This window comes from Syngnathus floridae, chromosome 2, assembly GCF_059516105.1.
Source record: "Syngnathus floridae isolate MCC-2025c chromosome 2, RoL_Sflo_1.0, whole genome shotgun sequence".
In the NCBI taxonomy this organism is placed as follows: Eukaryota; Metazoa; Chordata; class Actinopteri; order Syngnathiformes; family Syngnathidae; genus Syngnathus; species Syngnathus floridae.
In genome coordinates, this window is record NC_142414.1 from 19279673 (window position 1) to 19304165 (window position 24493).

At 42.6% G+C, this 24493-nt stretch overlaps 1 protein-coding gene across 3 annotated transcripts in view; it reads left to right on the forward strand.

Moving 5' to 3' along the window:
- The window catches only part of plxna2 (plexin A2), a 223704-nt gene that overhangs the window by 96462 nt on the left and 102749 nt on the right, over positions 1–24493 (forward strand). For all 3 annotated transcript variants that reach the window (XM_088368793.1, XM_088368794.1, XM_088368792.1), the window contains 2 exons: positions 7935–9246; positions 12390–12572. In XM_088368793.1, the coding sequence (XP_088224919.1) occupies positions 8056–9246; positions 12390–12572 (1374 nt within the window). In that variant the 5' untranslated portion in view covers positions 7935–8055. The remainder of the gene's footprint in view (positions 1–7934; positions 9247–12389; positions 12573–24493) is intronic.

Consider the following 24493-nt stretch of genomic DNA (forward strand, 5'->3'; position numbering starts at 1 on the left):
TAATTTTTTTGTTGCTTAGCTTGACCTTCATTCTTACTTGTATAATTTTCAAATTTATTTTTTTGTCTGTCCCGCGACGCTGAACAGGATAAGCGGTGTTGAAAATAAATGGCTTGTCTATCGGTTATTCCATCGATTAATCAAATAAACTGATATCATTTTATTTTGTATCAAGGCGCACTATTTTATTCATTACAATAGCTTTTTACTCACATTTATTTTTTTATTTTAGTTGGTGTTAATCAATTTAAAACAACAGCAATGAAACAATCAAGCAATATCACAAGAGGGATTGATGTTTTACTCACTAAACGTTTTGAAACTGATTCAGTTCATGGTTCGGTCATTGTTTTCCAGAGTAAAAGCAGATGTTTGTAAATGTCTTATTTTGATTAAACATGAGAGACGACACTGGGGAACACAATTCTTGTTGGTTTAGGTCTGACAGCTGTTTTTAACAAATGTTTAGGCGTGGGATTCAAAACTGATCTAAATTTTTCTTTATCACGTCAAGTTTATGAGCTTGAACCTGTTTTCTTAAAAATCTGAAAATTGAACTTGTGAGGAATGTAAAACCTATGAAATCTGTTTGCTTGTCATGTTTTATTCGCAATTGATTCTTTTTACTGTCGATAATGCATGAGCATCTTTACATTATTACCTTGGCGGCCTCGCATCGCCTCGCCTCAGCAGGATTCCTGTTTTACAAACGCCTTTGCTCATGTACTCTATTAATAATGTATAGTGACACCACACATCTCCTCAACACTAAAATATACACACTCCGCAGCACCTCATTTATGACTTTCATTACACAGTACCTTTATACAAGCAGCTCTTCTAAAATAAGACATTTATTAAATTGCACGAGCCATTACGTTTACAAGACAACATATTTACTCAATTGTACATGAGAAATATATTTGTCTATAAGATACATTTGTGTCTCACATAGCTCTGCATCAGTTCGAATGGAATGTTGACCGGAAGTCGGTCAATTGGTTTGGTCATTTGGATATGTTGCAATTTCTGTCACCTTTTTTGGTTGCTTTCGGGAAAATCATTTGATAAATGATGACAGCACCTTGTTGTAGGAAAAAGGCTACAGTACTTCCTAGATGTCCCAGTAACCTTCCTTCCTTCCTTCCTTCCTTCCTTCCTTCCTTCCTTCCTTCCTTCCTTCCTTCCTTCCTTCCTTCCTTCCTTCCTTCCTTCCTTCCTTCCTTCCTTCCTTCCTTCCTTCCTTCCTTCCTTCCTTCCTTCCTTCCTGTTTGGGCTTCAACACACTGATTTGTGTGCTCATAAGTGTACTAACAACATTGTTAATGTAGCAGGAATCCAATGCTAAAGTACACGTTTGATTTTCTTGTTGGCAAAGTGATGCACTTGTGGGTGCAATTGGGAGCCAAATACAGTTTCTCACTGGAGTTGAGTCATACTGTACAGTATACACAACTTGACTTTGAAAGCAACCTTCGTTTGGTATCGACTCTTGAGTGCTATTCCATGCCCTCCGGCTACTTGATGTTAGGGTACCAATCGAAGACGCTCATTCACTTGTGATCTACGCGTGCGTGTTTGTGTTAGTGTGACATTCAGGTAAGACGGTTTGATCCCATCGCCTCCAGTGACATCCCACTCTGTTTTCCCGCAGCTGCCGAGGATTCCCTCTCCTCTGGCTGAAATCTTTTTACAATTTAGATTCATGGAAAAGGGCCACAATAGGGAACTCGGCTGTCTGTTTTTCTCAGGAGATCACACCTTTGCGGATGTAGCCTCCTGTGTCACAGGAAGAGCATGCCAAGGAATATTCTTTGTGCGAGTAGGGAAAATAAATAGTGGGGAGGGGGGTTCCATGTTCGTGTGCACACTTCAGACTTTTTCCTACACTTGTCTGGGATCATGACAGTAATTTGGGGGCGTAGGCTGGTGGAGGGCGGGCAAAAGTCATTAGAGTGACAATGATGTCATAAGCTCCCTTGCTGTCATAATTTACACATAAAGCAGTGGTTGTTTGTTTGAAGTGCAGCATTGGAGGACAGGGGTGCTTGGAGTCTTATAATACATTCGCATGCCCTTGATGCTGCCGAAACTTAATTATCCCTCCATCACCATGACACGCACCTTGTTTCTCAAAACACGGCTGTGTTTTAATGATAGGCCAGAGGATGGTGAGGGTCACTAAATAAAACACTGCGTGCAAAGTGCACTTGAGTATGCACTTAATTGTGTACAAGTGCACATTATTTGACATAAATGTGAAAATTGACGCTGTTTTAATGCAAAGTCAGTGTACAGTGCAAAGTTCTGAGGGCAGCTTTGGATTTACTGTGCCAGAATTATATAATGACCTCTTTATTATGATGCAAGATGAGAAAATAGAAAAGCAGAAACCCCTGCCAAGGCCAAACCATTAAGAAAAAAAAAAATAAGGCGAAAAAAAGTCAGGTTGTCGGGCTTATTGTATAATTGCTCAAAGTAAGTCAATACTAAGGATTTTTTCTTTAGACCACACTGTATATATAAGCAACAGTAAAAAAATGGTAGTCTGCTTCACATTACATTTCTGGAATAAGAGTTGAACATAAAAATTAATCAACCTCAGGGGGCGCCATGTTGGACATTTCCATTCTGCTGTCGATCAAACATTTGTTACTGCCTTTCTGGTACATACGTAACTTGACCAAACTCGGAAAACAGTGGTGGGTTCAAAAATACACTAGGACCATGCAAATTCACGAGCATCCAGTCAGTTACTCAAATTTGCCATTCAGAAATTCAGAATGCAACAAAAACGGAGTGCCAGTGTGCACACTCAAGCTGACTGAGGACACCAGTGCTGACTGGGAGAAGGGTGTTCTCCCAACACACACGCACGCTGAGTAGTGCACGGGAAGATCTCTTTTATGCGATGACAACGAACCAATAGAATCTCTGGAACTTTGCTTTGAAACTAAATCAGAGTTTGACTCAGTTTTGAGCTCGGCATCAATGTCATCATCACCGCCTTTGCTCTTCAGTGGAAACACATTTCTGGTTCCAAAATGTCGACTTGTTCAAATGTGTGGTTTGCAGCAATGCGTAAATGGCGACATTTCATTGTGGCCTCAACACAGGAAACCAGACCAGATGAAATAACGGCAATTACTGAAGCCACTTGTGGTTTCTGGGAGAGAGGCGGGGGGGGGGCTTTTCGTTTGGTGCGGCTCCCTTGTGGAGACTGCAAGGATGGATGGATGGACGGATTAGGGAAAAGTTACGCAAAGCAGCTTGGAAGCTAACGGATGGATCTGGCAGAGGAGCCGAGCTAGTCATTTCCTAGCAAGACAAAGAAATGTACAAATATAACTCAGCCTGACATGCCAGCAAGTCCCCTCATTATTGCAGCTTGTGAGAGAGTACGAGCTAATGTAGCGAAATCTTCAAGAATCATGTTGGGGAAAAAAAGCCTCATTAGGGAAAATGAGCTTTTAGAAATATCAACCATATGCAGAGAAAAATATGCCAACATTCAAAAGAAATTACGCTATTTGTAAGGATGTCCAAATAATCCAATTATTATAACAGCATCGACTTGTCTTGAGTGACTAACCGCTTTATTGCTGTTGTTTTGATCGCTAACGCATCGACTTTACTTAGGCGTAAAGATTTCATGCCTCACTGTCATCATTAAGGGAATAAGGCACTAATCCGTGGCATGAAATTACAAGCTCCCTTTTCCTTTTCCTGTCTGACAACAGATGACTCTGTGAAGGGATTTCCGTGTTGATGTTCTTTATCTCCCGCAAGACAATTGCTGTATGAATTGAGGAGCTCAAGACACATTCTGGCTGCATTGCTAAGAAGCTTAGCACATACTGAAGAAGACACAAAGTAGACGACATGCAGCAGGTTCCTGGGTGACGCCACCACCACCACGGGGTTTCACTCGTGACACTTTTCCGTTCGCTTATCATCACAGTTTCTTTTGGTCTCCCGGTGCTCTTTTATCGTCTCATCGCAAGCAACATTGCAGTTGCCTCTGACTTGCTTGAGTGCCGTTTGGGGAGAAAATCAACATCGTTTTCAGGCAGCGCTTTATTTAATGAGAGCTCATTGGCACGCCTGATTGTTCATCATGAAGGGGAAGTTTGCGGAGCTCAGCGGCGTCTCGGAACGTTTGCTGCCACAGCGCATTTCAGAAGCCGTAAACTGTTTGGGGTGATGTCATGACTCAAGCATCCAAACTGCCAAATAGGCTTGCTGACATACTGTAAAAAAAGAAATGCTCTCTTATTGGAAAACAACACGTCATGCAATTGATGTTTTTATCGATTTGTATTTTATTGATTGATTTATTGTCGGGGTGTGTGGTTAGCATGTCTGCCTGACAGTTCTGAGGTTTGCGGTTTGGAATCTGACCTCCGGCCTTTCTCTGTGCATGTGCTCTTCTTACTTGCGTTTTTTTTTTTTTTTTTCCTCGAGGGGTGGGGGGTCGTCTGTCTTCCTCCTACAGTCCAAGAACAAGCATGATAGCTTAATTGTAAATTGTCCAAATACAGTAGCAGTATTGTCTGCAAATGCTGTGTGTATCAAAAGCATAATTTGCATTTTGAATTGGTCTACCTTGAATCCCTGACGATCTCATGCAACATTTCCTGCCCCCTTTTTTTTCTTGGATTCATGATTGTTTCCTTATCAAATGAGTCAGACTAATTCTCAGTATTTGTCTCCTCTGGCACGCTTAAAGACTGATAGCGCAAGATCAACATGGTGATTTGTGTGATAACTTCAAGATTGCCAAAATTACCTGTTTCCTTATTCGTTGGCGTTCGTCTCCTTTCTTCTTCCTTTGGAGTGAATGTTGATTGGCAGACCAGCTCTTTTGTCCATTTTTACTTGTGCATATACAGAGTAGGTGTGAATATGAGTGTGAAGGATTGTGTGTCTGTATTTGGTTTCTGATTGGCTGGCAATTATAAAACACACTATATGAATCCAGCAGACCTAATTTAAAATTCTTAGCTGTGCCATTAATTTCCCTAGAAAAAATAGACCCTGTTTTTGTACTGCATATTAAAAGTTTATTAACTCATGTGAGTGTATCCACGGGGCCGAAGGGCTGCTGCTCAAGCTGTTTTGAATGTGTAGGAGGAGTTCTATCCCATCCATCCTGTAAGGCATTTTTATTAGCATCCTCATAAAAGTGCGAGAACAACTAACAAAAAAGCAGCAGGGACGAGACCCCGCCCGCCCACGGCTTACTCTCTCGCCTGTACTTCACCACGCTCTTTGTTTGAGTTTGTACGCACTCGGTGTGCAAAGTCGATCTCTTAGGAGGGAAAATCAGCCGGCTGCTGAGCCAGCTTTTTTATACAACACTTGCGGCCGTTGACCCCCCGGGAGGTTTTATGCGAGTCCCTCTGACACCCTTTAACGGTTTGTGTATGACATTGACTCGCATCCATCTTTGCTTACTCCCTTTTCATGCTGCATCAAGGGACTGAATGAACGGTGTAAATATGTACCCCGACCAAGGTGATCCATTCACGTGGTTTGAACTTAGTCATTGTTTTGGTTGATAGCATGACAGCGTCTTTGTCACACTCGCTGCTGACCTTGCCGAGTTCAGCAACTGAGTATTGGATCTGAAAAGAATCAAAACAAAGCCGCTGTAAGCGTTGCCACTATTTGCTTCAAAGTTCTGCACTTTTAATGGCGAGTCAGTTTTACAGAGGTAGAAATTACCATATAAATGCAAGCAAGAGAGATTCATTAGCTGTATTCATGTCCTGACCTGCAATAAAAAGGGTTGTGGGGTTACTAGAATTATGGGTGAGATGCCGGTCAGAAAACAATTGCTGTGGGCACCAAAATATAAGATGAAGCAGGCTGCACATATCGTCCAAATGGGTTCAATCAAAGGTCATCAAAAAACATCTTATAAGAATGATAAAAGGGATGTGAAGACAAAAAATAGTTGTATTAAAATTTAGTACCAAATTATCGTTGCCAGGAGACAAACAATGAGGTGTAAAAGCGCCCCGATGAGCTTCAGAAGAATTCCCAAATCCTGAAATCAAACCAGTCTTGAGTGCCTTCTCATCATGCCATCAAGTGCTTTTTAATTGTCTGATTATTCCAAATGCATCCTTCACCTTTGATTTGTGGCACCTTTGCTGCTGGAAATGCAAATTTGGAGCTTGGTGAATGACGCAGGGCAACCCACCCAACCCCCCGTTTTGCCGCCTCGCAGCTCCTCTGTAATTACACTTGTTGGATTGCTACGCCTAATCGTACTTGATTTTGGGATTTGCCGCCATTGTCTTTCCACTTGTTAGCCCCTCGCACTGCTGCTTCTGATTGAGTGCGCTGATAAACGCTGTATGATATAGCTGTAAATGTGAAGCTTGCGTCTGATATGCAAATTTGCGATTTAGCCTTGCACTGTACTGTACTGTACTGAATGTTAGTACATCTGCCTCACAGTTCACAGGTCGTGGGTTTGTATCCGGGCTCCGATCTTCCTCCGCTGTGTTTGCATGTGCTCCCAATGCTCACGTGGGTTTTCTCTATGGACTCTGGTTCCGTCCAACACTCTAAAAATATGCATGTTAGTTTGATTGAAAACTAAAAATTTAATGAATTTGAGCATGACTTTTTGTTTGTTTATGTTTGTATATATCTGCCCTGAAAATGTCTGTCTTTAGCCTAAAGTCAGTTTGAATAGGCTCCGGTATACCCGCGACCCTTGTGAGGATATGTGGTGTGGAAAATGGATGGATAAGTCCAAATATGAATAAGTGAAATTATTGTAAAACAAACTGAAATGAATGCATGATAAATATGTGAACATCTCTGGCATTAGTTAAGTCTGTTAATCGTTATGTCTTTTTTCATCCTCTTGAATTTTTTTTTAGAAATATCAGTTTTATTTTGGATTCAATTGTGATATGTAAAGCAGTTTTGAGTGCATGTTTTTATATTTTACAGAAAGTTGTTGTGACATTTTAGACATCTTTCTTGTGATATTTTAAATAACCTATCAAGGGATGGGTGAGTACTGACACCAGGTACTGGTGTGGGGATGATACCCGCCTTATTTCAATGTCTTGGGTTCTCACAATGGCAGGCAATACCAGTCACCTTGATGATTTGTTTATTCTGGCATTTGCATTGTCACACTTCATCATAGTTTTTATTGCATGCATTGCAAACACAGGACTTGTCGAAATGAGAAATGGGATGAAGCCACCTTGCTTATCATGTAATTTGGATGTTGTATCATCAGAAACTAATTGCCATGCATGGCTGACAGCACATTTTTTGCTTTTGCATCCATGTCTATCCTCTCATATTCCCGTAAAGATGTGATTTCTATAGGTATACATATGTTTATAGGGCTTATATTAATGCTTAGTGTATTCTGAGTGTTTCTACCACAATGCAATCATATGAATCGTGGGAGAAACACTCAGAATACACTAAGCATTAATATAAGCCCTATATACACCTATTATTAGTAGTATTAGCAGCAGTAGCAGTAGTAGTTGTAGTTGTAGTAGTATTAGTAGTAGTAGTAGTAATAGCATGTTTATCATACCTCAATAACAAAGAGATTTTTTTTTTCTTGGAATAATTGACACGATGAGTCACTGTGATGTGAATGAACCTTGTGTGTGTCATTGTCATGATGTCGCCGTGGTCGGTAGTTATGGGGGCCGCTGCGTGAGTCAGGTCAGGCTAATTTCCCTTGCTGTAATGTGCCTCAAGTTTCATACGCCGGCCAAGCAACTTCTTTGGAATGTGCACTGTAACCATTTCCTCCTTTTGTCTTTATAATCCGCTCGCCCCAACTCTCGGTAGCACGCTGCTTTAACCGAGGATGAACCTTGATCCCCCCTCAATGTGAGTCATATAGGCTAATTAACGGTCTTTCCTCTTTTTTTCCACAGAAAAATGTGGAGAGGCTTGTGACTCTTGGACGGACAAGTTAGCCTTCAAACCACCAAAACAAGAAGGTCTTCCTTTCTTCATCCATTCACTCTTCATCCTGTCCTAAAAGGCCCTGTAAACATGAAGGTTTTGCACAGGACTTCATTGCCTGAGGCTACAATGACATTACTAGCTCCTTTGCTAGCCTTCTGGCTCTTAGAGCTCCTTACTCAGTGCAGCGGGCAGACATTCACTAGCTTCCACCCGGAGAGGCGGGACTGGTTCTTCAACCACTTGACCGTTCACCGAACCACGGGATCCGTGTACATCGGCGCCGTGAACCGTGTGTACAAGCTTTCGAGCAATCTGACGCTGCTGGTGTCCCATGACACGGGCCCAGAGGACGACAACAAGGCCTGTTACCCGCCCCTGATCGTGCAGCCCTGCTCGGAACCTTTGGTCTCAACCAACAATGTCAACAAGCTTCTCCTTATCGACTACTCGCAGAATCGCCTGCTCGCGTGCGGCAGCCTCTACCAAGGCGTCTGCAAACTCCTCCGACTGGATGACCTTTTTATCTTAGTGGAGCCCTCCCATAAGAAAGAGCACTACCTCTCCAGTGTCAATCAGACTGGGACCATGTATGGAGTCATCGTGCCCTCACAAGGTCAGGACGGCACCCTATTTATCGGCACCGCAGTTGATGGAAAACAGGACTACTTCCCGACCATATCCAGCCGAAAACTTCCCCGTGACCCGGAATCCTCCGCGATGCTTGACTACGAACTGCACACTGACTTTGTGTCCTCGTTGATCAAGATACCGTCAGACACGCTCGCCCTGGTGTCCCACTTTGACATCCACTATGTTTATGGTTTCGCTAGCGGCAGCTTTGTGTACTTTATGACTGTTCAGCCTGAGACACCGGAAAACGGCATGTCGTCAAGCGGCTCCGCCAGCGACCTGTTCTATACATCCCGTATTGTTCGCCTCTGCAAGGACGACCGCAAGTTTCACTCATACGTTTCCCTCCCCATCGGCTGTGTGAAGAACGGTGTCGAGTACCGGCTCCTGCAGGCGGCCTACCTCGGCAAGCCGGGTGGCGTCCTCGCCGCGTCGCTTCACATCGGCGCTCAAGACGACGTGCTCTTCGCCGTCTTCTCCAAAGGCCAGAAGCAATTTCACCGTCCCCCCGATGACTCTGCGCTCTGCGCCTTCACCATCCGTGACATCAATACGCGCATCAAGGAGCGCCTGCAGTCCTGCTACCAAGGCGAGGGCCACCTGGAGCTCAACTGGCTACTTGGGAAGGATGTGCAGTGCACCAAAGCGGTGAGTTACACTTTGAAACACTTAATAGGAAGCCTTTGCAAGCACACTCTTATGAGGCTCTGTTATATTATTACAAAAATGTGCTTCGTAGATGTGCAGTTTTAACATTCTATGAAACATTCTGTAATATGGATGTTCACTTAATTAGAAAAATAAAAATAGTCATGAAATATACTTGAAATAATGTGACAATAGTCTAGCTTTAAAACTAACAATTGCGTCTTCCTGACTAAAAAATCGTCCTGCAATTTACTTTTTGTTGCACTTGTAGTGACAATAAGTCTGAATTGAATTGAATTGGAAGCAATAGTGCTTCTGTCCTTTTTGAAGGACAGCCTATCGGTTAAGTCTCAAGATTCTCCTTCATTCCCCAGTAGGCCACAGTCTTTTGTTGTCTTTAATTGCTGATAGATATTTAAGAATGAGTTTTGTGTGCTGCATTATGTATGGTGCAGGCTTGTGATCTGTGCTGTAGGTCCACATTTATCTTTCACCGATCAGTTTTACTTTGTTGCTAAACTCCCTGCACAGTTGACCACAGTTGAGCACTTTTATGAAAATCAGTAACTTAATTAGTGGAATGTCAGAGGTGGTCATTAAAAGGGGGCACTGTTAACTTTTGTTGTCCCTAAGGTGTGAGAAAAGGTTAGAGAAAGGGTGACGCGGGGGCTGAAAAAACCACAGTGACAGTAGTGACAAATGAGCGCATATTTTCCCCTCCAGTTTCCAGCAGAATCTCAAATCATCCCAGCATGTGTTGAAGGGCGCCAGGCATCACCTGCCATGCTGCACCGCCCACTACATTCTGTCAGCTGTAGCATCGCGGGGCTCTGATGTCACATGACACAGCCCAGGAAGCACGATATTCGTGAAAGGAAGATGTAAAATAATACCGTCCTTAAAACCGTGTTCTTAGCCATAAATCCCTCCCATATTATGGATTATGCAGATGGATGTCAATGGATGAGGAAGTCTCAAAGCTTATTCAAATGGTGATTAACAAGAGGATGTGAGCCGCGCTAACAGTGTCTACATGCTGTTAAATCCCGTGTCGAACGGTGCTGCGCCATTGAAGTCTGCCATGGAGATGTGATATGACGTCATTCAAATCAAGTGACAAAAGCCTTTTGGTAAATTGGAAATTAAACTATAGTTCTACTTCATTAATTATTTACAGGTTAGGTTACATTATCTGCCATAGGCAAATTCAGTAGGTAATTTTCTCATTTTATTTTAATTTTTCATGTTTTGATTGGTTGGTGAAATACACACTGATGAAGAAAGTCATTGTGTCAAAAAGTCAAAATCATCATTAAACAGTGACAACAGTGTCGTTAGTTTTGAAATTCAGTGAATTAATGGCAGGAGATACCCATGTTAACATTTGAAACAAATGAACATTGGATGCAAACAAAATACATTTAACATTTTGGGGGCATGCCAAGTATGGCAGAAAACAATGTCAAAATAAGCAAAAACAAATACACAAGTGTGTATTTTTAACTTTGCACACTTTGCTCGGTTCTCCCTAATTTCCATACGCAAAGCATCTTTCCTCAGTTTCATTGCTAACAATCGTCCGGCAGGGAGTCCCTTAATTATCCCCCCAGCTCTCATTCCTTTCCTGCAGATCCTTCAGCCCGCGAGGCTGAGGCTGGGAAATGGAGCTGAGGCTGAGCTGAGGGATTCACACGCAGCAGCCAATCAAAGATTTATCACCCGCCCGTCCAGCTTTGTGCCATCTGGAGAGTCGCTACATCTCCGTAGTCCGGTCCTGCAGAGTCGGGACTGCTCAGTGGAATTGTTTCTTATCAGGACAGCCTGACGTCTATCAACTATCATACACCACAGCTACCAATTAAGCCCAAGTCAGAGCAAAGTGATGCTCAGCTTGATAACGATGCAGGGAGAGAAATATCTGCGCGTCGATATCCTGTCACATCTCGCACAAACTTAATTCCAATTCCATTCCAAATGAAAGCCTTTTTAATGAGATTACTTGAATGTGAAGGAGGAGGAGGACAGCAGCCATGGTCTCTACTTGGATTAAACTCTTTGATGAAGAGTTTGTGCTATTTTTAGCCTCACAGCTCCACTAAAGATAATGCCCGTTTTTTTTTCTGCCTTTTTTTTTTGCTATGTTGCCTGAGTAAGATTTGTGATAAGGCAGGGAAGGGGTAAGGCTAAACCGCATGGAGTCCGTCGGGATTTGCCTCCACACTGCCAACTACGCTAAAGCATGCATCATCCAAACAATCCCGATATAATCACAACCAAATGGTCCGGAGCCCCGAAAAACATATAAGAAAGCTGCTGCGTGGATTTTATCTTGTTGCTATTGGTTACGTATGTTTTTCCCAAACAACTGCAAGATTTCCCATTACATTCATTTGCTGATTTAAATCAACTTCAAATATTTACACTTAGAGCTGTGTCTTATATAATCAAGAACAATGATGTGGAACGTCCCTGTAGCGACAGTCGCTAATGTGATAAACGGAAAACAAGGAAATAAATTCAAGTGGAGGGCATGGCCATAAATGCTTAGGCAATTATTCCCCTCCGGCTATCCCGCTTTCACTCCTGAAATCCCCTCTCATTTCCCTTCACAAACCTTGTCGACAGAGCCACATATGGAGGGATGAAGAAAAGACAGAATGAGCATTTAAGGCTTTGCAGACAGAAGTAAATGTACTCGGAAAGAGTTTAGCAATGACAAAACACAACGTGTCTTGCTATCTGAACGCCAAAGCTAGACGGCTGAACTGAACTGAACTGTACTTGTATGACCTACTCCCGAGCTCCCCCAGGCACACTGGACAGAATTCAAAATCAATACAGTTCTTTCTTTCATAGCAAAAACTGGAATGGCATTCAGTAGCACAGACGCATGCAAGAGTAAAATAAAAAAAGCCGAGATTTCTTCATTTTTCTTTCTGACCAAACTCAGTAGAATACACCATAACCACAACTCTGCCTCCTCTGCCATCTTCGTCTTGGCAACTGTCGTCTTTTATATGCCTCGCCTGATTCTCGGGCTGTCTCGCTCTGAAGTGTTTTTGTTTTGTTTCCCTGAGGCGTGTTACATGTTAAAGGTGACCACGTTTGATCTCACTTTGTCTTCTGATTGTCTCAATCTGTAGCCGGTGCCCATCGACGACTCTTTCTGCGGTCTCGACATAAACCAGCCTCTCGGTGGCTCTCAGCTGGTATCCGGACACACCCTCTACACTGAGACCAGAGACCGCATGACCTCAGTCATCTCCTACGTCTACAATGGCTACTGTGTGGCCTTTGTGGGGACAAAGAGCGGGCGCCTGAAGAAGGTGAGTACTTTTTTTTTCTATCGGACTCTGAGTCAGAAATGCAAGGACTGTCGTGGACAGTAGAGAGTAGCAGTTTGCTGTTTCCAGCCATGGGATGGCAAACTATGGGACATTATTGGTCAGTCAAAACACGACTGTTGTAAGTGCTCCGACTCCTTCCATTTTAACGCTGGCTGTCAGTACAGCAGCTAGGTGTAATGATGATGGCAGGTTCATTGTAGTTGTCATTTCCAGTTGCTAGTTAAGTGAGCTCCAGTGTCATCGTGTTGAATAAACCGCAATGGGCCATTAATTTTAATAGGCACCTTTCCGCCTGCGGCCCATTGATAGTTTGCCCGTGCCCCTCGCCCTCCCCCCTGCGGTCTTGGATGGGGGGGGACGTCAGTGAGTGTAAATGGCTTGAGGCCAGTCTATAATGAGGAAGTTCTCACTCAGGCCATAGAAAACACGATATTGCACGAAACCTTTCCCTTGAAGGGTGCAACAGTGAGGAATGCTGTGTGACAATATTAATATTTTCCTTCACTTCTGATAAAGTGATGTCATTTCTTACAGTCATGTTTATATTTGTTTATTATTGGGATGAATCGTTTCTGGTCTTGGTTGCATGTGTTGGTATATTTTGTAAGTCAAGCAATAAATACTTTGCATTTGGCATTCTGTAACATTGGCCACATCACATTTCATCTTTATAAATGAGATTACACAATTTAATTGTTTTTTCCTGCATTACATTTAAATGTTGAAGAAGCTGAATACTCCACTAATGGAGATGATCTGAGCTCGGAGATGCAAAGGTGGTCTTTTCTTTTAAGAAGAGCCATCTTGCATTAAACCCACTGGGTGAGTGTTTTGCCGCACCTCCCACATGATGCTTGCTTTTTTATTGACAGCAGCAGTGTGTCCCAGCTGCACCCCCCCCCCCCCCCCCCCCCCACACACACACACACACCCTTCCAATCCAACCCCATAACAGCTGCTGTGACAACAAAAGATTGTCACCAAAGGTTTCTAGACACCTGTCTCGGAAAGTTCTTCCAAACCTGCTGCTGCACAAATAGCCGTGGCACGAGTTATTTTGGTCTCTGCCTATTCATAATTTAATCAATACATCAGGCTGTGGAGAAGAGAATCTTCACTGGATGTATTCTGCTGTTTGTGCTGCTAAATTATTTACATCCCTTTTTTCATACTTGGTTAAATGAGATGAGACACGAGTGGAGTTTTCTTCCATTGTCTGACTTGGCCGAGTTCTCCCGAGGCTGACGGCTCCGATCTGCTGTCGCTTGCTTGGGAATCCATGCAAAGTAGAAGCTGGCTGCTCTCAGGGGCGTGACTGTAACCACAGTAACACCAACACCAGGAGGAATTAACCAAGATGGGAGAAGGCCACCTACAATGGAAGTGTTTTTACACGGTCCAGTGGGCAGAGCAGGAAATGATTGCTGAGCATTTCCACCTCCAAATGGCTTTAGCACACAGGACTGATCATTCAATTTACTCAACAATGGTTTATTTAAATATTTAGGCGGACACCTGAGGTCAAACATAAACTCTCATGGTTACATTGTGTCAAACTGTTGCGATTTTGAATACTTTTTTAGAAGAGGAAATATTTGCACCATGTTTTTTTTAATAACAGTTGATGTTGGTTCTCTCACCTATGACCTTAGTAGGTTCAAATGTTATTGCTATGATTGGAATTGTAAATTCAAGGTTGATTTCTTTCTCCAAAGTAGTTGTGTTATTTTGATGGTATTTGGGCTTTGGAATGATGAATATCAAGCATTCACTCTACATTATGCTAGGATAGCACTTTTAGTTTTATCCGGGGGCCAGGGGTGAGCTGGAGTCTCTGGATGTTTTTTTTTTTTTTTTTTTGCAGAGCACAGATCATCGTTTTATTTGAATCAATTCAAATTGTGTGATTGTTTCAATAATCTGACTTTCTTAAATTTTCTTTCCTCCTCGTAGAGTCAATGTTTAATTTGAGCTGACAAGATTGGAACCTTTGTTTGGTTTTCATCTTTAACAAGTACCTTTAAGCAATTGAATGAGCTGTGAAATACATTTGTCTGAGTCTGACGAGCAAGTTAACACGACTTAAGTAAGTCGCATAGATTTAGATTTTAATGTTGCGTGTTGAATTAGTCTAGCTTGTGGTGCAGACATGTCTATGCAAATACATGACTGGATAAGGAGCAGTCACAATATTTCTGCAAGTGCGTGCTGCAATGGTGACATCCTGATGTGCTATAAAAATAGAGTGACCAAATTTAGTTGCAAAAGCAAATATTACCTCTGCAACGAGTTGTGAATATTGTCACATTCTTTGTGTTCCGGGGCATCTAAAACATGGATGCATTTTTTATCGGGGTGTTACCCATCCAGTCCCCTCAGGTGCCCAAGAGGGGCAGGAGCCCTGCACGGGGCTGATAAGCTCCCACCGAGCGTGCTTGGACGCTGCCGGCTTCCGTCGCAAGTCACAGCTGTAGGGTGACAACATTTCAATGCTGTGTTGATGATCTTCACTTCTCTCCCCTCCGCCTCTTTTATTGGAGGATCAAGAGGAGCAGCGTAGGTAAAGGTAGGGAGTGTGCAGCCTCAACAAGTCATCAGAGGAAGATTTGGGAGCAAGCGGAAGGAAGGATGTTGTGTGTAAGTGCGCTTGGGGAGAGGCTTTACAGGGGAAACAGCATCGAAATGCAAATTCAGTGCCACTACCAAAGCAAGCAAGGCTGCGCCGTTGCCTGTAATTGGATTGGCTCTCCTCCCAAAGAACCGTCATTCCCCTGGCCCGACGCCCCTCACTTACCCATTCAATCCTCAACCTCCTCCCAGCAGCATGTACTGTAACTGCTCCCAAGGCTGTGCAGGGGCTTTGCGAAGGCTGCCGGTATTGTGCAAGTTTCCCGGCAGGCTTTTGCAGGAGATCGTTTGAGGTTGAGGGGTTAAGAGTGAGCAGTCGCTAAGGAGGCGAGGTGAGCAAAACGGGTCGGTTACCATTAAGAATTGAACTGACACCAGAATAAGTACTTGAAATTTGGTGCAGTTCCTTTTTTTCATTAAACTAGCTGCTTATGTCTCACTGTGAAAACAAAAAGTCGGTAAAGGTGAAGCCAATTAAGCTGAAAGAAGATCTGTCCATCGACACTAGCATCGTTGTTATTTCATTACATGAGGATGCAGACCATCAGCCAACATGACAAAGGGTTCAAATTCAACATGATGATGTCCTACATTAGATTTAGCTACCTTTAAAATGCTATTTTCCCCCATTGCTCCTTTTCCCTCTCATCGTCACATAAAGTCTGAGGTTTTTCTAACACCTGAGCTCCAAATTTTAAACTTCCTACGGTGTGTGTGATTATAAGAAACATGTTTTTAAATCAAACGTTTCTCTCAACAAGACAACATTTGTCTCAAAGAAAAAGTTTGTCTAATGAACAAACATGGGTATCCTTACCCGTCCAATATTTTTAATATCTTCTCAATTGGCACGACGTCCTGTCAACATTTTTGAGAGGTTTTTATGCATACAGATTAACTGGCAGGAATGGTTAACTTCCTCACCACGTCTTTATTATTATTTTAGTCACAGACTCGCCGTCTGGTCATCTGTTTGGAGCCTTCTTCTCTCCCTACATACAGATTTTTAGCAGTACAGACTTGGCATATGAACAGCATGGTTTTGAGTCCTTTGTGTGTTTTTGTGTCAATGGGGACATTTCCTGAAATAATTACCCCGACTTGACAGATAACAAAAAGCGGAAAAACCTTTCTTTTGGGACAGGGCTTCAATTGGGTCAAATCAAAACACACTGGAAATGGGGAGTTGGCCAATTTGAACAAAAAATATTGTAAGCCTTACAATAGTGAATATAACAATTGTGTGACGTTCCCTCGTGTTGAGTTAGCACACTGATGCCCTCAAACAAACAAAAATCAGTAGGCTGGATTATTTTGAAAACTTGGCTTGGGTATTCAAATCTTAAGAATTTTAGCTCCGAACCTCAAGAAATGTGATGATTTTCCCAATCGCACATGCCCAACACTAGTTTCCCTGCTGTGATAATGCATGTGGGAGTAAATGTATTTTCAACCCACAGTATGTAGTAGGTAGGCTGTTGACGTGTGGATGGCCCTCATTGATTTTGGAGGCCAGAAGGTGTTCACCTCAGCAGAAAGCAGCAAAGAAAAAATCAATACTACGAGCCATGGCACATTTTTTGTTACATTTACAGCAAAACAAGCCGCAATCATAACCAAACAGTACAGCGACAGCGTCGCTACATAAGCGAGGCTTTAGACCTAATGTTCTATTTAAATTCACACTTGCACTGATGCATCATCGTCACCCGGAGACAAGAGGACGACTCAGAGGAATCTCTTCAGGTCAAATTACCGAATAGCAATCCACTGCGCGCTTTACTCCAGTAACACATCAGCCAAGAATTGCATCATGCAAATTGGAGTAGTGCTTGCGTGCGGTGCGCAAAGCAGACATATCCCACGCTGGGGCCGACACTGGCGGGGAGTAACGACAACATTAAGAAGGAGACGAGCTGCTGGGAGCTCTTCCTTTGATATGGATGGAGACGGGGGCCACAGCAGCACATGTGAAATTGGATGTTAAAAGACATGCCGGCAATAGATGAATGGGGGCGTTAAAGGGAAGCACAGCGGAGGCACATTCCGGATTCCCCCTGCTCGACAACGACAAACAACATCATCCATCCTGTGTGTCCCTCACCTAGACAGTTGGGTTAAGCACTATTCAACCTGGGAGCATATTGGGTTCAAGATTTAGTGGGATTTGATGCAGTGTTGTGTCTGGCAATTTTTTCTCCGCTATGAACTCACTTGCCCGGTCTCATACAAGAGCTGTTTTCAATAACAGCAGTGTCAGTGTCGTAGTATTAACTTTTCTGTCACGAGGAGGTCTGGAAGATCCCGCCTTGTGGCCCCTAATCTAAACTGTTAGAATTAGCTCTCGGGGATGTTTGATACAGTTGTTCATAAGCTAATGTTGAACAAGACGGAAATGTAGGTAGGATTGAAAAAGAAGAGAACCCAAATTGGCGCATGTGCGACTTGGAGCAAAGGAGTGATTTTATGATGATTGGAAGTTTCAATCGAATGGCTATGACGTGGGGTTCCTCAAGGGTCAATCCTTGTACCACTGTTTTTCAGTCTTTGTGTCACCCTTGGGTCAAATGTCATAGCTATGCTTACTTAGTTGTCAGTTTCAGTTCAATTGGCTATTTGTGTCACTGTCTAAATTAATTGATTTGATAAACCTTTTGCATATTTGATTGCATACGCTTACCTAATGTTTCGGCCCACATTAAACTACGTTTTCGGATGTGGCGATGCAGTATTCAGGGCACATATAGCTCTGTCGGCAAATTCAAAGGTTTTCTCTCGTCACAGTGTGTGCTGGGTGTTTATGTTTGCTGACAGTCACAAGTCGACTTGCGCTGAAAGACTTCTGGCTCTTTATGCAGGAAGCTTTCAGCCTTGACGAAGATCTTCAGGGCTAATTAACCCTCCCCATCACGCGCTGATGAGTCGTTTGCAGTCTGTTTGGACGTGACGCCAAGCAGCTGAGCTGGACCACTTCAGAGGGTGGTTCAGGTGTTTAACTGGGCCCGTGTCCTGTCGGGCTGGTTGGCATTACAGCGGGTTAATGGCCAGCTCACTTGGCTGCCAACACAGGATGGAAGAGTGTAAATTAGCGTGGCGTTGCCGAGGGCCGCAGCTGATCACGATGCTTAAAGGGTCGGGTGCTTGAAAGGCTCGTAAACGCACGCAGCTGCTCCCGCCGAGCGCTCCTGAACAAGTGGTCAACAACCCTTTCTTCCACCAATTTACACCCCTTCCCTAGCATTGAGACCACAGCAGGGAAACGTGGAGAGAGGCTCGCGGCAGCAGCTGAGGCCTGTAATAGCAAATAAATGAAATTTCATCCTGTCGGCAAAGTGCTCCGAACGACTTTTACAATAATACTTCCAAACATGCAGAAAGAACGCAGAGGAATAATGGTTAGATTTCCAAGTGGGCAAAGGCCTGATAAAGCAATTGCTTGCTTTTCAATCAGTAAGACATGCATTGATCGTGTGGAATTTGATCAAGCTAAAATTTGGAGGTTAGGTTGTGTTGTCGCTCCAATTTGAAGCAACAGCGGCATAATGAATTTTACAGCGGATGACTTCATTCATTCATTTAATCTGTTGGTGCAAAAAGGAATCCACACAGGCAGTAAACTAAGGTGAAAGTGAAGCACAACACGCCAAAGTTAGTTGCAGAGCCAATACATATAACATGTAAAAAAATGCACCTTTTTTGTTAATGTTTGTAATTTGCTGAGTGTGAATGGAGCGAGGTCGCCCAGTCTTGTGAAGTTAGCGTATCACTGGACTGGTTTCACATGTCATTTATGTGTTTTGATAAAACGGACATGTCCATTTAAGTGTGACCCGCAGACTGTTTTGTCGGGAAAAAAATAACAAGAATCAAATTAAAAATAATCTTTCTCACTTTCACCATACAAAATACTGTTTTGTCAGGAAAGAATAACAAGAATCAAATTAAAAATAATCTTTCTCACTTTTACCATATAAAATACTGTTTTGTCGGGAAAAAATAACAAGAATCAAATTAAAAATAATCTTTCTCACTTTCACCATACAAAAAGGCATCAATCAATTTAAAGCATGCCCAAAGTTTTATTGCTCATCCCAATAAGTCAGCTCCATTTATAAAGCAAAATTGAGCAAAGCGCTGAAGGATGTGAGACAGTAAAACTATAAAACTGCACAGTAAAAATGAGGAAACTGAAAGGCAAAGAACAAAAAAAGACTGAGACTGGCAGGCTTTAACCTCTTCCTTTAACAGCACAATAAAACAATGATTCAATGGACAATCATTTCAGGAAGGGTATAAAATACTCATAATGCAAATATAAAATAGAGCATGAAATATTCAAATGGTGTTCAAAATAAGCACGGCACTTTTTGTGAAGAAACAATTACTTATTTGAATCTTTATTTGCATTTTAAATGCTTCCATTGTGACAGCATGACTTACATTAACCCGATAAGGTGTCGCAATTACCATGAGGTATACCGTCGTCTACTCTCGGCCAACTTCTAAGGCTTTTTGATTTTCTTCTGTCAAAGTGGGTTTTTCAAGTTTTAAAAGTCCAGCACAAAACAAATATGCACCTTTTATTATAAACCTCAAGCAAATAAAAAAGCCATTTGTCACTTTTGATTTGAAGAAGGCAATTTAAATGTAGCCAAATGCCAAATACAAAATCGAAAATAATGTGTTTGAGCTTGTGTTTAAAATGCAAAACACATTATTACGCTCTCTGCTTTGCTGCCAATCATCAACACAATGCAAAACCTGATTCAAAAAAGCTTTCAGCCCTTTTACATTCACCCGGAAGTGAATAAATGCCACTAAATCTACTTGAGGGAAAGATATTTTCTTACAAAGACAAATTCGGTTTCGGCAGGAGAGCTCTCGAGGAAAAATATGCAGATTATTGGATTTAATATTGTAAACATGGCCCAAAAACATGGAATAATTTAGTTTAAGGTTAGTAAATGGAAAAACTAACATTAACTTCTCTTTTTTTTTTTGCTTCGAGCACTGTAGACCATTATGGTCTAACAAACCGGAACTACACTTTATAAAAATCAGTTACTGACAGGAACTTGTTTCTCTTGTTCCTACAGTGCTTCTTTTCTTCATTACAAATTTGGGACCATCCAGTTGATCTGGTACTTGACTTTCAGTTGACCACCGTAACCTGCCTCCTGCCTCCTTGGTTGTCTGTCGACCGTAATCCGGTAGTAGAGGACAAGGAGGGCGTCAGGTGTTTTTTCATGTCATTCATCATCTCAATCTAGCAGATCTGGCCCAGGCTCCCTCAGACACTTGGGTGTTAAGAGGCCAGTGGCGGTCTGAACACTCAAGCTAGCCTTATATCTTCCTTTACTCTCCGTCTCAGCCTTTCATTTTCTCAGCAAGGCCTTAAATGCGTCCCACTCCAGCTGGCTCGGTTCGTTCCCGATTCTCCGTTTCACTCCTCTCCTTCACCCTGTCCTTTCCCTATCGTCTTGCTCTTCTCTGTCTTTTCCTTCTCTGGCGCGACTATCACAGAGGCACATTCTACCCTGCAGTGATCTCATTAATCGCATTCAAACAGCTCTCTCTCCCGCCTCCGATCCGTCTCCCACTCCTTTTCTCCTCCACTAATTGCTTGCTCTTTTCTCTGCCGGTGTCTCCAAGGAAGCGTTTTTCATTATCTAACAACAGGAGACTAATGCTCATACAGTGCCTACATTTTCACTACACACAGATTCTATAATCGCAGCATTCATTTCGCCCAAAGACGTACAGCAAACGTAGCCGACTCCCAAAGGACGCTCAGAAGAAGTCGTGTAAATCCACAACTATGTTGTGTGCGGTACAACTCATTCAATCCTTACTTCCAATATATGAGCCTATTTTTGCATTGATAATTATAACTGGACAGCTATTCCTCATATTCTTGTGACTGGAAGTTTGCTTTGGGTTTAGCAAATCAATTTGGAGTCTTTCCTTTGTTGAATAGTTCTTATCATCAAGCTTCAACGAACTGCACTGTATAGGAGGTCGAAATTCAGTTGAACTATTCTATATTCAGATGTTGCAAAATACATATCGAGGAACTCCAGCGCTTGGGTACATCTTCATATTTTGTTTAATCTGCAGCCAATGGAGTTACCAAGAGGAGAACATTTGAAATTCATAGAAACTCTAATCAGCTGGTGTTCTATTGATCTGTTGCCACAGAAAGATCTCAGTGAAGGTGTAGCCGTTACTGTGTTTTTCTTTTCCCGAGGCTTAAAAGTCCCAGTAATTTTCTGCAATCAAAGGAAAAAAATGTCCATTAAACGGCTTGTCCTCTCAGTTCACAGCTGCAGTGAAGTAAATGCAGTCATTGATGTCATTTCTCCATCTGACCTTGCCGATGTAGACAGAGACAGACAAACACCTGATTTGGAGTCAAGAAAACAAACAAAAACTAAAAATAGATTAGCAAGCCACCTTGTCAAAGTGGATGGCTGGCCCAGTGCCAGACTCGATTGATTTGCTTTACAAAGCGCTTGAACGGGCCAGATAACTGTGATTAGCTAATTCATTACCGTTGCCTTTTTGAGTGCTCCCAAATTAGATTAAAGGGAGGTTGGAAGGACAAAACGAGAGGATGTCAACTAATACTTGGTAAACTTGGAGTAAAACGTGACCACTGGTGGAGTGGAACCTCTAAGCACAAGGATGGCTGGGGTTGTTTTTTTATCAAATATGTATGTATTTACTGTACAATCATCAAATTATGAATGACCATACACTTGTAAACATGATTTAAAAAAGTGCGAAAAGAAATGCACACAGACAGTAAACTAAGCTGAAAGTGAAGCGCAGCACGGCAAAGTTTTAACTTGACAAATGACAAAGGTGTCCTATGATGGTGATTTATTTTGCGCCTGTGCCTCATTGGTACGTATTTCCTCAACGTTCTTAAAAGTGTGTTGTTCCATCTTGATAGATTTGATAAATGTTACCAACAAATGCGGTCTACACCAAAGTTTACTCTTCAAGCTTGATAGTGAGACAAGGCTCGTCTGCGGCTTCCGTCAGTCCCTCTGAGCGGCGCCTTTATGCATTTCTGACCTGACGCTGAATCTTTACAGTCGGCAAGCTCATCATTCCGACATGCATCATTATTATGCTTATTAGGGTTTGTGGTAAAACGCCATGTCCCTTCTTATTTGGAGATGAAATACCACAGCCATGAGATCTTGTTGTTCACGGCATGATCTGACAGTGATAGATTAAGGACCAGATATTTGTCCTTTTGTCTTGTTTTCCTTTCACTCCAGCAGCCTCTCTACATACTCTTGCCGTGTCGTTACAACGCTTCATCTTTGTCCCGGGCGAACTGAGAGCCTGCCACCCGCTCCTCCAACCAAGCATCAGTCTAATAAAGTGTGATAAAGCGATAATAGCGTGTGATAATATTTCACCAGGGAGAGTCATTCAAGCATCGTTTACCTGTTCACCACTTCCACATTAATATGCAGAGAATTTTTCACCGTGCATTCCAAACTTCATTTGTAAATACTCTCACACACTGCAAGTTTTGAGAAGGATTCTAAATACATTTGTAACACGTAGGCTGTATTTCAAAGCAATAGCTTTATTTGTTTTATTCCATTGCGGTTTATTGTCAACTTTTAAAGATAACTTATTGCACAGATATTGCTTTGGGGGCTCTTTCAATAATGATCGCGATCTAATTTCATACAAGTGGAAGTCACAAGGGAATATTAGTAATTTTGACAGGCACCTGCATCACCAGAGCGCCAGTGCCCGTCCGCTGACATATTATTAGCGAGGTCGAGGTTTTCAAAGCACAGAGCCGGAGTGAGCGGCCTCCCTCCTTCACAGGTCAGCACCGTCACCACTGTTACTCATTAAACCCTAATGGTTAGCGGTTGGGAAAACACTATGGGGGCCTCTGGAAACTTGACTAAAGGCAGAGGTCAAGGCCAAACGTACGGGTCAAACCTCCCCAAGACTGAGATGTGATGATTTGTTTAAATTACAACACAGCTGCAGGCCAACAACAGTTGTCTATGACTCAAAGGACCGGTTATGAAAGCCTCCTCAGAATAAATTGCTAAGTGTTACGTTGGGATCTGCAGCTTCGGTTGACAGCAGCTGTTAGCCTCACAGGGTGTAAGGACTTGTGTGTTTCGTTTGAGTGCACGTGTAACAATGGGCCAGTGGTAAACCAGATGAACCAGTTCCAGGTGAGAGTTTTTGCCGGTTAGGCTCCAGAGGGCAAAGATCTTGTCAAGATCATTTTAATTTTCCTTCCCAAACTTGTGTTTGGTTTTCCAAACTGGTTTTCCATATTGCCAGCTGCTGTAATTTGAAAGTCACTAAAAAAAGCGTCTCTCACCCAGTCGGGTGGTCTAGGCTCCAGCTCATGCATGACCCTATTCTGAGGATAAAAGATAAAAAACATGAATAGATGGTGATGATAACATACTGTAGATGACTTCGGGTTTGCTTTTACCTTAAAAAAACTTTGGAAATAGTAAAGCAAATTTGAAATGTAATTATGAGGGAGACAGGTGTCTTAATATTTATTGTATAATGAAATACCACATATATAGACATATACATCGCCCCTCACAAGACCATTTGATGCGATTTCGATAAAATAAAATTTAAGTTTGCTGTTTTTGTAAACAGATCTGGTAAATTCCCAAACTAAAAGACAACATCTGGCAACTGCAAAGGTCAAATACTAGCATTGTTTTTAGAAGAAGTGGTACATTATTGTGCTAGCAGTCATTCTCTATTCCCTCTATGCGTCCTCTCCAAATTCTCTTTCAGGGTGCACGTTTCAATTTTAGTCACCTATTTGTATGAGGGAGGTGTACGAGAACTCCCTTGATCATACATTGAAAGACACAGTTTCACTCTATTTCAAGAGTGTTTCATCACACGTGAATGCATGGATACATTGGGGAGGGCTAGAAATGCTTGTGTCACGGGTTTTTAACCTAATGAGCCTGGATGGTTGTGGCTGGGTGAGCATTAGTGGTGGGAGGGGCAGCTATATGCTGTTTCTAGACCACGGGGGTCGTGGCGCTCGGCCCGGAAGGTGCGGCGGATCGGATGACTGCTTCGGCTTGCCGGGCTCGTCGGCTCGGAAGAGGATAAGAGGGTGTTTGGGTTACGGCGTGTCGGGAATGCTCATCTCTTTAAATAAGACGCTGTCGAACAAAGTGCTGCTGATCAGATTAGCGGGGCGGATCGGGAGCCTCCGCTTGTTGTCGGAATGTACTGTC